Below are 17,077 nucleotides of genomic sequence, written 5' to 3'. Positions count from 1 at the left end.
CCTCTTTCTGAGCTGTCTGTTACTAGAAGGAGTGGTATTTCTGTCCGGGTGTTTCAGTGAGTTAAATAGGAGATGACAGATGGTGTGGAGAAGACTCAGAGATAGCCACGGAGCTAGATGGGAAGTATAGCTTGAGCTAAAGGTCTTTGTTAAGTGCAGGGAGAGACAGACATGGCTGGGAAAATGGAAGAACTTAAACCAAGCACTGTATGATGATTATTTGTCTACATAAAGACACTATTGAAGGGGTCACTTGCAAATTTTGAACATGGGATCTTTAGATCAAGCCTGAGCCTCTTACTGCTTGAGCTATACAGATGTGTGTAAAGACTGATACTCGTGACTTCACCAAGTCCCAATCTAATACCTACTGAAGTGTCAGTAGAAAGACGCCTGCTAACTTCAATGGGCTTTGGATCAGGCCCCAAATGCGTTAACCAGGTTGAACTCATGTTAACTCTTAAAAAAAAGTTTACTTTTTTGAGCGGCCCTTTGTTTCTATGGACACGAGCAGCATCTCGGGACCTGTAACTGTCCAAAGATTAACCCCACAACTGAAGTGCTGGTGTTAATACAACCACTGCAACTTCGGGTGCTGCCCTCCTGAAGCAGCACGCCTAGAGGAGACCTGCTAACATCCCCAACATGGGACACCTGCAATGACGGAGCCAGGTAGCAGCGAGGTGCAGGGACCATTGCTGGGGCAGGATGCAGAGAATCCGGTTAGCCATGGAAAAGACGCATTAAGTCCTGCAGCCGAGGGAGACTTCACTTCACTTCACTTCAGGCTCTTGGACTCGGAGAGGGGATTTTTCAGAAGGGCTCACACCACCCACCGGAGGGGGAGGCGCAGGTTTTCCGGGGGACTCCCCTCCCCTTTCGGTACCCAACTATGGGGCCAGATTCTGACAATCTTTAGGTAGCGAAACGGGAACTGAGCTCTTTTGGAAATCGGCTCCCCAGTGCCCGAACAAAGGATGCCGCAGTCTGTGCTGGTCTAAGGCACAGAGGGGGCCGGGAGGTTTCGGACCCGATGATGGGGGGCAGAGATTAAAGAGACGGAGCCGGTTTCACCCCCCCCCCCCCACCATAGCCTCGTGTAGCTCAGGGACCCCCCAGCAATTCGCCATCTGCACCCCCGGCTCCCGTGCCCGCTCCGCGGGGGCAGAGCTGGGGCCATGCACCCGCCTGCCTGCGCTGCCCCCCAGCCTGTACCCCCGGCCCCACCCCAGGCTGCGAGGCGCCCCCGGGCAGCCCGGTCCCGACCCCCCGCTCCGGCCGGGGCCAGGCCGCCGCCTCCCCGGCGGAGCCCTGCGGCGCATGCCCCCCGCTCCCCGGGGGCAGGGGAGGAAGCGCCGCCCGGCGCCCGCCCCTGCACCAGCTCGGCGGGCAGCGGCCGGAGCAGGCGGGAGCCGCGCCCCGGGGCCCACGCCGCGCCCGGCTCCCCCAGCGCCCCCACCCCGGGGCCCGGCGGCAGGTGAGCGGCCAGCGCGGCGGGGAGGCGCCGAGGCCCCGGCCGGGCAGCGGAGCCGCCAGGCCCAGGGCGGCGGGAGCCGTTGCCAGGCGGAGCCGAGGGGCCAGGCCCGGGGCAGCCTCCGCTCTGGGCGGCGGGGCGAGGCCAAGGGCGGTTGCGGGGCCGGGGTCTCGGGGACGGTTAAGGCCCGGGCCCCTGGCGGGAGGGGCTGGGATCGCAGAGCGGGGTCACTGGGGGTACGGGGGGGCTCTCTGGGGGGGACAAGGCAGGGGCCCTGGGGTGATGGGGTGGGGGCCCTGGGGTGTGCAGGGCGGGGTCACTGGGGGTACGGGGGGGCTCTCTGGGGGTGACAAGGCAGGGGCCTTGGGGTGATGGGGTGGGGGCCCTGGGGTGTGCAGGGCGGGGTCACTGGGGGTACGGGGGGGCTCTCTGGGGGTGACAAGGCAGGGGCCTTGGGGTGATGGGGTGGGGGCCTTGGGGTATGCAGGGCGGGGGTCGAGGGCTCCCTGGGGGTGACGGGCTGGGATCCCGGGAGCGGGGTCCTTGGGGTACAGGGCTAGGATATGGGGGGCTCGCTGAGGGGGTCACAGGCTGGGAACCCGGGAGGGGGGCTCTCTGGCGGGGACATGCTGAGATCCCAGGGAGTGACAAGGCAGGTACCTGGGGTGACGGGCTGGGGTCCCTGGAGGTGGCATCCCTGGGGTGTGCAGGGCTGGGGGTCGAGGGCTCCCTGGGGGTGACAGGCTGGGGTCCCTGAGGCTGGGCTGGGGGAAGGGGTCCCTAGGGATGGCAGCCTAGGGTGTGTCTGGAAGGGATTGGAGGTTGCAGCCCAGGAGGGTGGAGGTGGTGATGTTTGAGCAGAGAAGCCAAGGGCTGGTTAGGAGTGTTTCTGGGTTGGGGTCCCGGGGAGGGGGGGGGGCGGGGGGGATAGGCAGAGGCCAGTGTGAGGTGGGGCTGAGGAAGACCAGTGCTTTGATGTCTCCTGATAAGGGCATCTCCTTCAGGAAGGCGAAACTCAGTGTGCCTGGCCATTCTTGGGCACTGAAGGTAACGTGGCACTGTTTGTGGGCCATCTACTTTGCAGTGATCGGACTCTTCAGCTGCTGTTCTCAAATCCTTTTGCTGAGGTAGGTTGCTATCACTGTGTCCATTTACAGCAAGTTGCTGAAGGTTGTGTGGCAAGTCAGTGGCACAGCTCTGAAGAGAACTGTGTCCTCTTCAGGTCTACGCCCAACCAGCAAGAGTCAGGATGCTAACTTTAATGTCCTGGCCAAACTCCACTTGGATAACTAAATTCTACCTCCTAAAATGTCTGTGCTTGTATTTGGGTGCAGTATCCCTCACTTGCTGTCTTAAATTACTGTTTCAGAGTAGCAGCCGTGTTAGTCTGTATCCGAAGAAGTGGGCTGTAGTCCACAAAAGCTTATGCTCTAATAAATTTGTTAGTCTCTAAGGTGCCACAAGTACTCCTGTTCTTCTTTTTAAATTACTGTGGTACATTACTGTCTAACATTAAATAGCTGCTACGTAACTCCTTAGAAGTGGCTGCATTTCAAGACTCAGTGACTTGATAGCTGTGTATACTCTCTGTAAAGTACTTTGGGATCCTTTGTGCATAAAGATGATGAATGTGGTTATTATAGGTAGTCTATTGCTTTAATTTAGTGTGTGCAATTAAGTTCCGGCAGCCGCTATTAAATGATTGGCAGTGGCCCACTGACATTATAGGTGGATAACATGACACAAAAGTTAAACCCAATCCCCTGTGGATAGCTGTGATTTTTCAGTATGCCAACAATCCCATGTTCAGATAATGAAGACATCCGCTATTCTGGAAAGAAAGAGGTTAATAGGGAAAAAATAGTGATGTATACAGAGCCAAAAACTTAAACGTATTGAATGCATTACTCAGGGGTAACCAGCCCAGTGTTCTGATTCTCTCTCACTCTTAATTCATTTCTCTCATAACATGATTGTTTAACTTACCACCGGTGCTTGAAAGCTTTTGGGGTTTTTTATGAAGTATACTGTAAATTATACCACATTGCTTGACACTTGAAAGGTCAAAGATACTTGTATTTTATTAGAATGTGCATACTAGGGGTAAACCCTTAACTTTTTTTTTTTTTTTTTTTGCTTGACTAGAGAGAGAATTTATAATGGCATGTGTCAGATTGCTCTGGGCACCAACCAAATGGAAGAACATTCTTAATCAATACCCTTAAAAATTAAATTATACAACAAGAGCAATGCTCTAAAACTAATTATCACCGGGGGGGGGGGGGATCAAGAATCGATATTTAGAGCCAAAGGCTTGAGTGAGAATGTTTTATACCAGAACATTGTGGCAGGGAGCCAAAGGATGAAGGAGCAGCAAAAGCATTAGCTCCGTTGGACTTTGCGGGATGGGAAATCATGTAAGGCAGATCGGGGTGACTCTGCCTAGACTGGTGGGATTTGAACAATGACCTGGGCTGCTTTTAAAATGGTGTTAAAGTGTTTTTTTCTTTTCCCTTAGGATGGACGAGAGACCAACCTGAAAAACAGTTCTTTTGCGGACTTCTTCATTGCCTGCTAGAATGTTTCTTATGAATGCCTCTCCTTTGATAGCTCTGCAGACAAAATGGGAGTCCTTTGGACAATCAAGGAGCTGTAGATACCCTGTTTGCTTCTCTGAATCTGAAGAGGATGTTACTAGAGCATCTGTAAGTGCAAAAGTTCAGATGATCATAAACAACCTGCAAAGTCAAGAGTCTTCCCTGGGTATGAACAATGATTATGACTGTATTACACAGAAAAAACGAAAGGGAGAAAAAAGGGGTAACAGACTTACATCTACACAACAGCACACTAAATATTTCAAGCGAGGTTGCCCTGCTGATTCTGATGGCACAGAAGTGGAAGACAGTTCGGAGTTTGGGACCCTCCTGTTGGAGTCGGATAGTGACGATTCTGTTGATCGAGACATAGAGGAAGCCATTCAAGAGTACTTGAAAAAGAAAAGCAAGAATATCCAGCCGTTGCCAAGCAATGCAGAGTGTTCAGATAGAACAGATGGAGACAAGAGGGTCAAAAGGGAACTCTCACAGAACAAGGTGACTAGAAATCTACTCCCTATGAAATTTAAAGCTGAAATGGTTACTGAAGGCTTCATTTCTGACCACGTGGGAATTTGTGAAAAGCTACGGGCTGCTTCACCTCTGAGCATCAGTAGTGATGACTCTTTTGAACAGAGCATACATGCTGAAATTGTACAGTTCTTGAATGAAAAGAAACAGCAAGAAACTAATAAGTGTGTAATTGTGGAGGATAAAAACCTAGAACAGAGAGAAACTCAAGTGAAATCTATGTTTAAATGTAACAAAGAATCAGCTAACAAAGCAAATCGCAGTACTTTAAAGCAAGGATGCAAAGCACTCCTCTTAAGGCACCAGCCCAAACTAAGGAAGACCAATGTACAATCTAAATGTTTGAAGTCTAAAATCAGTGAAGAGCCTAGTGACTTCAGTAGAGGAAACCAGGCACATTTTAAAATGACTGCTACTAGCCAACCCTGGGTTGTTGAGCAAAATAAAGAAGGTGAAAGCAAGAGAAATTTCTGCAAAACCGAAGGGGAACAAATAATTGAAAGCACACACTTATCTGATTCAAGTAGCGATGATGGTATCGAAGAAGCCATTCAGCTTTATCAGCTGGAGAAAATCAAGAAAGAGGCAAACCCTACAACAGACTTGCAAAAAGGTGTGGCAGACATTTCGGCAAGCCTAACAATTAGCTCAACAAAATGTGCATCGGCAGAAGACCATAAAAAATCCTTAAGCAGCAAAAGGAGAGAGATGAGTACAAAATCTACACAATTTAAAGGCACTGGCAATGAATTTAACAAACTGTTTAAGCCGTTGAAAAAAGCCAGAAGTTGTGCATCTCCAGTAAACAAAATTGCCAAATGCGAGCTCACGTTGCAGGCTTCTTGCAGGGCAGACACATCTGCAGAACTGATGTGTGCGGAAGCCATCCTTGACATTTCCAAAACAATCATGCCACCCCAAATGGGAAGTGAGGACAAATCATTTGCAGCAAACCCTTTCTTCTATCCCCAAAGCATGCCTTCCTCCCACTGTGAAAGTGACAGCAGCCCTGTGGATAGCGATGATAGCATAGAGCAAGAAATCAGGGCTTTTTTGGCTCTCAAGGCACAGTCAGAAAGGCTTGTAACAAAACCTGATAATTTGTCCCACTCTGTGCAGAGGCCTTTGTCTTCTGAGCGTAACAGTGTAACTGGTGGCGTTGAACCTTCCCTCCCCAAAACACTGAATTTATCGTTGAGTCGTAAAAGGAGACTTAAAGGAGAAAGCAAAGTAGCAAAACAGAGCATAGACAATAAAACAGAAGGGATGGAGATGGGGTGTACCCATGCGGGTTATGGTAATAGCGCCAAAATGCCAGTTTTGCAAGATGGGAGTGGCCTGAGCTGTCATAGAAAAGCTTGTGAAGCTGGAAGGTCTGGTAACAAAGAAACAAGTCAGCAGCAGATCTCTACAGAATTTACTGGGCTTGTTGACAAGCACGTAGCTTTAGACTTCGCAAACAGCTTGATGCAGGTTCAGAGTAACACAAGAGAACTGATAAAAAATACAGTCCAGGCTCAAGAGAGAGATGGTACAGATGACAAGAGCAGTTCTCTGGACAGCGATGAAGATCTTGATAGCGCTATCAAAGACCTCTTAAGGTCCAAGAGGAAACTAAAGAAAAAGTCCAAAGACCAAAAAATCCAGTGCAAGAAGAAAGTCAGATTTGGTGACACTGAAACCCAGCTTTTGGATGAACTCAGTAGCCTCCAGCAAAAGGACTGGAAATGCAAAAGTTCTATTCTGCTAAAAAGCTGCCTCTCAAAATCACGTAAAGATACTAAGGAAAATACAGTTAGAAGCCCCCAGAACAATGTAAATGGCAGGCTCTCAAAGGGAAGAACAGAAAGCATAAAGGACTTACCATTTGCGTTGCAGTTTAAAAAAGAATGTAAACCTAAACCAGTTTGCAACGAGAATAACCTGGAGGCAGCGAAAAATAAAAGATGTTCTTTGACTGCTACTTCAGCAACAGATGACAGCAGCTCTGTGGATAGCGACGACAGCATCGAACAAGAAATTAGGAAATTTTTGGCAGAAAAGGCTAAAGACTCTGCAAGCAGTATGGAAATACGGAGGGATAACTTAACTGCTGACTCATTGAGAGTTACCAAACCACGTGCAAATAAAGGAAAAGCAAAGCATCATCTAATCGAAAATGAGACTAACATGTTATCAGGTCAGAGTAAACAAACTAAAAAGGGATCTCATCAAACAGATGAATTGAAAAGCTCTCGGAGAACTGTAGGAGAAAGTGCAATAATGCATGATGGTGGGAAAAGTGCATCCTACGCAGAGAACGTGTACCTCCATACTACTCTAGAGTTGAAGGCTGAGCAAGGGACAGTATGGACTAAAGGTTTAGCTGCTGGTGCTTTGTCTGTAAAAGGAAATTCATTAAGTAAAAAGAGTACTATCGAGCCTAAGCAGAAAAGCCTTTCATCTACACACAGCAAAGGTGATGGGTGTACATTGCAAAAATACTTTAATGCTAAGTCTAATTCCAAAAGAAATAGCACCTTTCAGTTAAAAATTTCAAGCAAATTTATAGCTGGTCTAAAGTATGCTCGCGATAGAAAGAAATCTGTGCTTTTAAACAAAAGGCAAAATGTAGAACTTTCACTTCCCCATAGCAGCACATTAAGGACTGAGGTAGCTCTCCCGAATGTTTGTGCACTTGAACAGAAAAGTGGAGCCTTGGTGCAAAATGGGGACCTTGGTGGAGAGGGAAAGACAGGAATAAAAGAAGCAAATTTTACTCAGAGCCTCATAATAGAGGAGACAAGTCTCCGTATAGCAGAAACCTGTGAAAAACTGGAGGCTGCTCCTTTGCATGGTAAGACTGAAGCAGATGATTACAGAAAGGATAACACTTTGGGAGACAAACAGATGTCTTGCAGCTCAGATTCCAATCCAGATCCCCAATTGCAGGAACCCATCATGGCAGCAGTAAATGGTGACAGAGTTAGCGTAGGAACATTTATTTTTGAGAGCCAAAACATGTACACTAAGGAAGAGGAAGGAGAGAGCCAGCAAGACAACAGCAGGCAGGAAGAAATTAATGTACCCAACTCTAGTTTGGAAGGGAAAATGTTAGCCCAGCAAAGTAGGGAAGCTGATTGTAAAGAGGACCATGTTCAGGAAACTTTAGACAGAAGTTCAGCAGAATTTAGTGACCTAGCTGTAGAGGAATGCACAAGTTCCCTGGTGAAAAGCGAGGTGTCAGATTTGTAAGTACTTTTTTTATAACAATATTCAGTCTTTAGAAAATAATTATCATTGTAAATATCTCAATAAAACGTGAGAGTAAACGGAAAAAGATGGAAGATACTGATATATATCATGTGTACACTAATGTGAAAAATCCTATTTAACAGGTGTATCATGGATAAATGTTTAATTTTTTTTGTAGAATTTTGTAAATTATTTAAAGTGCTTTAAGAAAATATTTTTATAATGATTTTTAGGGCATGCATTACTACAGGATGCTGTATTTAACATGTAATCGTCATAGATAAGAAGATAGCATGGCTAATTATGCTTTAAATTACATGGTGCATCAAAACATACATATATTGAAAGTGAACCCATTTGTGTCCACAATGTATTGGCCAGTTGCTAAGAGATCTTAGAAAACAACAGCAGCTGATTAGGAATGTTACAGATATTGAAGCACATTCTCTGACATTTCATGGAATTGGAACTATTTTAGAACAGCCTCATGTAGCCACTTGGGTCTCCATCTTGAAATTAGACCTGCTCTGCTGGACTACTGTAACTAACACAGGGCCACTGAAGTCAATGGAGCTCCATGCAGATGCAGGGGTCTGTCCCTATAGATTCAATTGCAAGTTCAGGAACATGGTGTGGAGCAGTCTTTTAAGGGCTTCCTGCTTCAACTCTGGGACTGCTGAGTCCTTTTTATCTGCCGAACATTCAGATAACCTCCTGTAAGCAGATGCTTCAAAGCACAATTGCAGTTCAGTAAAGTGAAGCGGCTTTTTGCTTCTATATGTTCATTCAAACAACATTATTTCAGTGGATTGCACTAGATCTACATGCTGCTGAAGTATCCAAGGCCAAAATAATTCCATAGGCATTCTTTAATCTCATTTTGATGCCCTACAATTACATGACGAGTTTTGGCCTTCAAAATTAACTTTATGTTGCATTGGAGTGTCTTGTGTCTAGTTTTTAACAGTGGTTTTTATAAAATGCATCTCTGCAAAAATTTGATCCCTTTCTACTGTTTTGTGCAATAGAGCAAACTTAGGCTTGCTACAGTAAACACTTCCTTAAAAGCTTTGACTGGCAAATATTTCGTTTGAGTGAGATCCTAGGGTATTTTCAGTGTCCCTACTCCATTCACCCCTCACACCCCCATTCCATCCAGAGTAAAAATCAGGTTGTTTTTTTAAATGGGACACTGATGTTGGAATAAGAGCATCCCCACACAGAGACTTGCACTGAAATAACTAAAATATGTGAATTAAAACTGATTTAAAGTTATTTCAGTTTGAGTTTGTGTATAGTGAAGCCCTTCAAGTCAGTCTGTATCTTTTGTATCAGTGGTGTGATTTGGCATTTCTGTAATAATCTGGTCTTTTTAAATGGCTAACCTCTTCCAAATCTCTATCTACCACCCATCTATTTCTTATTTCAACAGCCTGCCTGAGGCTGGCCTTAATTTCCCAGAATAGAGCAAAAGCCGTCAAGAATGCATCCAGTATTGCATTTCATCCCCCTATGTGCTCTGATCTTGCAGAGAATTGACAGGCTATGGCATAGAATAGTGTAGTACTAGTAATGTTGTTATAAAAAAAGAAACAATGACCTTTATGTCTAGACATCTTTTGTGTGCTTTATACTGTTGTGCAGTTACACTTAAAAATATTTTAATAGTGGTTGTCTGGCATCTTATTGCCTGGCCACGTTTGATTTTTAGATTAAATATTTACACCAGGTCACTGCAAATTTTAATTTAGTAATAGTACACCTGGAAAAAAAGTTTTATTCTAAGCCCCCAAACCTGCAATCAGTTTGCACAGGCATAAGGTTCTGCCTGCCTGAATCTGATTGCAGGATTGGGGTCTTTAGTTTGAAATTGGGATGCAAGCTAGTATTTTAAAATAGCAGTTTTCCAAATATATTGCTTTAATAAGATTAAGCTGTAATTGTTTTTAATGATGGAAGCATTATATACCCTGTCTGTATAAACTAGGCTGAGTGTTTCCTCAATTAAAATTTCAGTAAACCACCATTAAGATTTAAAAAGTGTCTCATGCCCCAATTGATGTGCATGTGGTTGAAACGTTTCTTGATGTACTAATTCACTTTCAGTTAAGATGCAGTTCCTTGTAACTTGTGCTTTAAACTAATCTAATTTTTAAAGAGCACTTTTTTAAAAATTGAAAAACTTGATTTGTATATAAGAAATGGTGTGAATTCATAAGTTTATAACATTTAATAAATTGGGTTCTGATCATGAACCATGAAACCAGCAAGATTTCAAGTGGTTTGTATCGACATCCTGAGTCGAAAGACTGATTCAAAATGAAATCTTTCTTTCCCTGCCCATTTTTTTTTTAAATACAAAGTTGTCAAGAACTGCTGCCAGCAGTTTTTGTGACTAGGGTCAGTTGGATTAAAAAAAAAAAGATTTACTCCTGCTTCCCTTGAAGACCATGGCAAAACTCCCATTGACTTAATTGGGAGCAAGATCAGAGGCCCTAAACATTCATCTGCTCCTGCTGCTTATTGTCTCCTCCCACATCTGTAAACATCTTATCTGAAATCATAATTCTGTGGCTATGACACCAGGAGTCTGGTTTCCAGTGGGAAGAAGAAGCAGGAACAGATTTTAAAAGATCTGGGTTCTATGTAGATATTCCTAGTAACAATAAAGAGAGCCAGAGGAGAACCTACGAAGCTATAAGAAGAAGTGTGACTAGAATGTAGTTTGTAGAATTTCATGAGTGATGTGAAAAAAGGGGTCTGTCAATCTAGAATGGCTCCCAATTGCACTGAGAGCTGGGTTGCCAGATGCTCCAGCCCTGCAAGGGAAGTAATAGTCGACACCTTTCTTCCCCTAAGCTTGTGGACAAGGAGTGGGATCTTTCCTCAGTTTGCCGTAGCAGCTTCTGAAGACTGCTTTGCAGGAGCATTATATTTGCTCCCTTGGGAGGTAGGCAGAGGTCAGCAGGAGATAGTGGGATTGGAGATGGAAAGCATTTGTAGAGACTTCACTAAGGTACTTGGGCACCACTAACCCCCACCTTCCAGGATCAGCACTCACTCTTACCCAGCACCACTTCTCCAGTATCCAGGACCAGTATACACTCTTTACAGCACCCAGGACCAGTGCTGAGGATTGGAGGCAGTGTGGGTGGTTGTCTGCCTGCACTGGGAGAGGAGGCAGCGAATGGTTTCCTGCTTACACTGGGGTGTGGATGGCTGGGGTTTGAGACTATATTGGGAGGAGGGTGGTTGGGGATTAAAGATATTCTGCAAATGGCAGAAGCTTGTCTATTGTGGCCTGAGGTTGCATTTTGGTATGTGACCCAACCAGTCTTCCCTGATGTTTCTGTCATAATGTGTGCCTTACGGATACCTCCCTAGATTGCTTTGATGCTTCTCCTGAATTTTTCAAACTTCATCCCCTTAGAATTGCTCACTAGTCAGAGAAGCAAACTGTCCACAGGGCACTTTATTCGAAACACTACACATCACCTTCAGTGTTGGCACCACAGCCATATGCAGGCTGTTGTCAGGCTTCTTCCCATGCTGTGTTTGCAACAGCGTCATTCTGGACACCATTCTCATCAACCATTCGCTAAGTCAAGCAAATAAAGCCTGAGTCCTTGGAACAATAAACAATCAATATTAAACTAATAGAATAAAGGCTGCCCAGTTAAGGAATAGTAGCATTACATTAACTGAGTCAGTGACTCTGTGAATTTATGTGGATTTAAGCTTCATCCAGAACCTGCTTTGGGATCACAAAAGAGATCTGCCTGACCCCTTCGTACAAGGCAATGTCGTCTTAGGCACAATGCCAAAATGGTTTGAGCTTCTGCTTTCTTTGTACTGAGGAATGCCTTATTGGCACTCATCAAAGAAGCCAATGATTGAAAAGGTATGGAGCTAGACTAACCCTCTTGATCCTACCTGTGACACCTCCAGGTGACGGTTGAAGATGCACTGGCATGCCCCTGCAGTGCCTGTCCTGTAGTTACAGTGACTCCAAACTTCCTTTAGAGATTGTGTTATCCTTTTACTGTTCCATATTTCCTCTGCAGTAGACAAACTCAGATATTAGCAGGTAAGTAAAGAAGAAAATGACTTACTTTAAAATCATCCACTGTCTTATTTTAAAATGTAATTATTTGTGATTTTTAACTCTGTGCATAAATTCTGCCAATGTAGGTTTTAAGCAATTTAAAATATAGATGCCTAAAGCAGAAGTGATTATAATGCAGATCTGTTCCACTTTGCCTACTGATGCATATATTTTTTTTTTGTTATTTTCCAGTTCTTTAAGAACCTCTATTGATCCTGGATTGACAATACAACCTTATATAACTTTATCTCCAACACAGCTATGTAAAAATCTTACTTTAAAAATCCAGAATGGAAGGAGAGAATTCCAGGTAGATTCTTTTTTTCCCCCCCCGAGTGCCTCATTTTTTAATCCTTGGTGTCCCAAAGTTTAAAATATTTAAACATATTGAGGGCCTATTCGTTGCCATGGATCTTCTCTGGAGCTTACTAGATATACTTTATCTTATACTTAATGCTCCATATAAATTGATCCTAGCAGGAATCATCTGTAGGGGCCTTTTTCTGGTTAGAATGGACCAGGCCATCGTTGTAGAAAAGCCTCCTCTTTACCTTACTTAATGCACAATTTTAAGAGCAGACTACACTGAAGCATTTATGCAGCTTGCAGATGCAAGGAGAGATAACCATTGTTCATACACATATCCTAAATGCAGAAGTCCTGCGTTGACCATGATATACATTGTATGTGGACTGGATAATCTGGAGGATTTGTAATAAGATAATGGAGGCTTTCACCTCTAGGTCAGCTGTGATTTTAAGTTGCTTGTATCTAACAATGGCCTGGTGACCTGTGTGCAATGAATTTGACAAGTCTCAGTCCCATTCCCAGTGTACAGATGTCCCCATTAATAAAGCCACCACTTCAAATGGCATTAATTAGCGCCTTTCTTGGCAGTCTCAGTAGAGAGGTCAAGAATTAGATGGGACCATAGAGGTTTCTCCAGGTCAGGAAGAAAGTACATGTGTATGCCTGCACTGTCTATTCTTTACCTGCTCTGCTACTAAACAGAGGATTACAGTCCCCAAACTGTCAATACAGCACTTTTCACCAGTACTCCATTCATCTAAAACTGGTAAAGGTTAAGTGTTCACTATATTTCAGACTCTGATACAACACTGATGGGCTCATTAAAAATAACTAGGCAAAGAGATTTGTAATATTTGTCTGGTGGGGGTGGAGAGGGAATGAAGGGTTGTCTTAAAATGTTTGGAACAAGTGTTTCCGGAGGCTGAAAAAATGTTATACTAGTAAATTCTGGATTAGTCACACTTAGAGAAAATGTAAATTTACAACATCTGACATCAACATCTTAGTTTAGGACTAAGCATATCAACAGCATCCCTGTGATAAATACTCAAATACATTGTAAATTTTTTAGACTAAAACCTGTGTAAATACCTAGAAAAAAAATCAAATGTCCTAACACTCTCTTTTAGTATGGGCAATTTTCTTCATACCCCTATGGAAAGACTTTCCCCCCCTAAATCATGTTGGTATGTTTAATCTAGGAATGGTGGGGGTTATTTGTTTTGCTTTGTTTTTTGGTGCTTTCAGAAAGTGTGCTGCATGTTTGAAGGCAAAAAAAAAAAAAAAAAAAGAAAAGAAAGAAAAGAAGCCTGACTTGTTTCTCAGGGTTGAAAAGCAATGGAAATAACAAAATAATGTATGCACTGCACTTCACTGTGACACCACCCGTAGTTTTTAGACCAGCTAGTAGGCTTTCTGCAGACAATTTTGTAGCTCATCTGCTGTTTAAAACAGCTCTTCAAGGCTTTTCCCACGACAGTTAGAAGTTTTACCAGTTAGCATGAATATTCTCCAAATACCCAGGTCAGGGTGATGTTTGATTCTAAAAATGAGGGAATAATCACTTTGTTTCCTAAAAGGAGGGATGAGTTTAGGTGTGCAACTTGTATTATTTCATCTAAAAGTGGTGTGGGGGTGTGTTCCAGCTCTTTATAATGATACACAAATACAATTCTGTGCAATATGACTTTATTTTGCATAGCATCTTTAATACAAACTGTATCCCCAAATGTGCTACAAAGTTAAATTATGCAAGGATCGGGGGGGGGGGGGTAGCCGTGTTAGTCTGTATCTACAAAAACAACAAGGAGTCTGGTGGCACCTTAAAGACTAACAGATTTATTTGGGCATAAGCTTTCGTGGGTTAAAAACCTCACTTCTTCGGATGCATAGCTACCAGGAGTGCCACCAGACTAGGGTTACCATACGTCCGTTTTTTCCCGGACATGTCCGGCTTTTCGGCAATCAAACCCCTGTCCGGGGGGAATTGCCAAAAAGCCGAACATGTCCGGGAAAAATACCGTCCAGGCACTTCCCCTCCCGCGGCTGCTCTGCGAGTCCTCCCCTCTCAGACTTCGGCTCTGTTTAAGAGCCAAGCTGCCCGAGCCAGCGCTACCGGCTTCGGGCAGCCCCCTTGCCTCCGGATCCCAGCCGCCAGCCGGGCACTTCTCCTCCACGGCTCCAGCTGCTCTGCTCCGGCGGCTGGGGTCCGGAGGCAAGGGGGGCTGCCCGAAGCTGGTAGCGCTGGCTCGGGCAGCTTGGTTCTTAAATAGAGCCGAAGTCTGAGAGGGGAGGAACAGAGGCAGGTGGAGCCGGGGAGGAGAAGTGCCCGGCCGGCGGCGCAGGGTCCGGAGGCACGGGGGCTGCCTGAAGCCGGTAGCGCTCGGGCAGCTCGGCTCTTAAACAGAGCCGAAGAGTCAGGGGAGGAGCAGAGCCTCCGGCCACGGCGGCTCTGCTCCTCCCCTGACTCTTCGGCTCTGTTTAAGAGCCGAGCACTACGGGTTTCGGGCAGCCCCCATGCCTCCGGACCCTGCGCCGCCGAAGCCCGGAAGGGGAAGTGCCCGGCCGGGAGCTCAGGATCCGGAGGCATGGGGGCTGCCCGAAGCACGAGCGCTGCCGGCTTCACGGTTTGCCGGGCAGACTCCAGACCCTGCGCCCCCGGCTGGGCGCTTCCCCTCCCGGGCTCCAGCTGCGCTGGGGAAGCGCCGGCCGGGGGCGCAGGGTCTGGGGGCTGCCCAGCAAACCGTGAAGTCGGTAGTGCTCGGGCAGCCCTTTCCGCGTGGCTGGGAGTGGGAGGGAGGAGGGGGCAGAGTTAGGGCGGGGTTGGGATGGGGACGGGGCGGAGTTGGGGCGGGGCTGGGGGGTGGGAAATGGGCGGGGCCAGGGCCCGTGGAGGGTCCTCTTTTTTTATTTGTTACATACGGTAACCCTACACCAGACTCCTTGTTGTTTAAATTATGCAAGGCAGCCTGTTGTGGAAGATTGTGAGATAAACCATATGTAACAAAGTGAAGCATTCAGCTCAAATACCAAAACCAGAGAAGAGGTTTAGGCATAAGAGAACAGATTTATTTTTTTAGGTGAGATTTTAAAAATGGTGGAGAAAGTATGTGGTTGAGAGATATGGGCAGGTAAATGTGAGTAGTGTTTTAAGAAGAGGCAGTCCTCTCTGTAAACGAATCTCATCGGTAGAAAAAGTGGACAGAATAGTAAAATTGTGTAAAATTGCCTGCACTGTTTCTTATTTATTCTGCACTGTGTTGACTTTGTATTTCAGGCAAAGAATTGGAAACAATGGAGGAAATGAAGACAAGCCCTGAAGTCCTAGAAGAGAAGTGGTAAATGAGAAAGCAGAGGGCTGATTTTTTTTTTCTAAATTACTTTGTTTTTTCTTTGGAAGCCATGTGATAGATATTGAAAATATAAACCCTTTGGGTGAATTTCAGCCCTTGCTTTATTATACTTGTTCAACCGCATTGACAAGTTATAAATGAAGGCAGAATTCTGCTCGGTATTTCTGTATTTGAGATCACCAAATATCGTGTGGTGTAATAGTGGAATTACACCATGGGCCTCCTCCAAAAGTCTTTGGGAACTACAATAGGTTTTAGATCAGGCACCATATATTTGTATTTGTTTATTCTGTGTTCATGCCTGTTATTAGACTTACTATTCAGTTTCATTATTGATCTTGTTAACTAGTAAAGTAACCGTGCCTTGCTTGTATTTTTGAAAACTTTGCCCTGTCATGCTTGATCCATTTGGTTTTATAAGACAGTATAAAAATGATCCATGTCAGAGTGAATTTTTCTTAAGAAAATGTTATGAAAAATATAGGTTGCAGTATTACCTGGACACATCTCATCTATTATACCAAATATTATTTTCAGCCAGCTGGTGGAAATTTTTCATAGCTTTTAATTATATATTACCAGTGTGTTGCACTGTTAAACTAGGATAGTGTCTCCTCCACAAACTTACGGTTCTAGAGAACTATAAGTGGAAATACATTGCACAGTTAGAACTGCAATGGAGTGTGAGTTATATAAAATGACACAGTTTCATTGGTTGTATAACTGCATTTGTTGCAATAAAACTTTAGAAAATATTTCTCTAGGATTCATTGCCCTTGTTTGAATAATTCATTAAGAAATTACAGTCTTGAGACAGGAAGGAATAACAAATGTTCTACAACAAATCAGTTAACAATACTGTTTAAAGGGTTAATATCTTTGGGAAAACATGGATCTTGAGATATCCTGGTCAGATTCTAAACAACATAGAAACAAAGATTCAAAAATTCATTCATCCTTTAGTACCATGTGGTACAAGAGTTGAAAGGATCACTTGTGATTGAAGAAAAGCCTATTAAGTATATGTAGATCTTTGTTGTAAGCTATGTTAACTTTGAACTACCACTTAATTATAAGTAACTATATGTTGACTGGAAGGGGTTCAGCAAGGATTTCTACCTGAACATCATTTAACCATAATAAATGTGTGTTAATGTATGTCTTTTTTTCTAATAAAAGTTTATTCTTGAAATTCTATAGTGATTTTTTCCAGTTCCATGGTGAAACATGTTTGTGTTTCCTAGACAGAAGCTATTGAAACTGTTTACAATGAAATTTCTTTAAAATTTTTGTATCTCCAAACCTAAATTTGAGGGTTTAGCTACTTGACAGTCTCTCTCAAACAAATTTTCCTGATGACATCTTTTCTCAGCTTTATGAATACAATTCCACCTTAAAACTCTTAATTTTGTAGTTGCTTTGTCAAATCCTCATAGGAAATGTCCTCAAGCAAGGTAATTTTTTTTCCCCTGCA

At 44.4% G+C, this 17,077-nt stretch overlaps 1 protein-coding gene across 3 annotated transcripts; it reads left to right on the top strand.

Moving 5' to 3' along the window:
* Positions 1–1,372: 1,372 nt before the first annotated feature.
* PPP1R26 (protein phosphatase 1 regulatory subunit 26) lies at positions 1,373–16,911 on the top strand. 3 transcript variants are annotated; one of them, XM_054007550.1, is made up of 5 exons: positions 1,373–1,477; positions 2,479–2,601; positions 3,993–7,832; positions 12,134–12,251; positions 15,528–16,911. In XM_054007550.1, exons 3-5 carry the CDS (start codon positions 4,054–4,056, stop codon positions 15,555–15,557), a joined length of 3,927 nt encoding a protein of 1,308 aa, XP_053863525.1. In that variant the 5' UTR covers positions 1,373–1,477; positions 2,479–2,601; positions 3,993–4,053; the 3' UTR covers positions 15,558–16,911. The 3 variants fall into 3 exon arrangements, with proteins under 3 accessions (XP_053863525.1, XP_053863523.1, XP_053863524.1); XM_054007548.1 differs by lacking the exons at positions 12,134–12,251; positions 15,528–16,911 and having other exon boundaries at positions 1,378–1,477; positions 2,465–2,601; positions 3,993–10,102; XM_054007549.1 differs by lacking the exons at positions 12,134–12,251; positions 15,528–16,911 and having other exon boundaries at positions 1,380–1,477; positions 2,483–2,601; positions 3,993–10,102.
* The last annotated feature ends 166 nt before the right edge of the window (positions 16,912–17,077 follow it).

Source organism: Malaclemys terrapin, chromosome 17 (assembly GCF_027887155.1).
Source record: "Malaclemys terrapin pileata isolate rMalTer1 chromosome 17, rMalTer1.hap1, whole genome shotgun sequence".
In the NCBI taxonomy this organism is placed as follows: domain Eukaryota; kingdom Metazoa; phylum Chordata; order Testudines; family Emydidae; genus Malaclemys; species Malaclemys terrapin.
The sequence above is the reverse complement of the archived record's forward strand: the minus strand, read 5'-3'. Positions and strand labels throughout refer to the sequence as shown.

Coding starts and splice junctions, on each gene's coding strand:
- PPP1R26 (XM_054007550.1), top strand. CDS start 4,054: ATGTTTCTTATGAATGCCTCTCCTTTGATAGCTCTGCAGACAAAATGG. Junction 7,833..12,133: donor AAAAGCGAGGTGTCAGATTT/GTAAGTACTTTT, acceptor GTTATTTTCCAG/TTCTTTAAGAACCTCTATTG. Junction 12,252..15,527: donor ATGGAAGGAGAGAATTCCAG/GTAGATTCTTTT, acceptor TTTGTATTTCAG/GCAAAGAATTGGAAACAATG.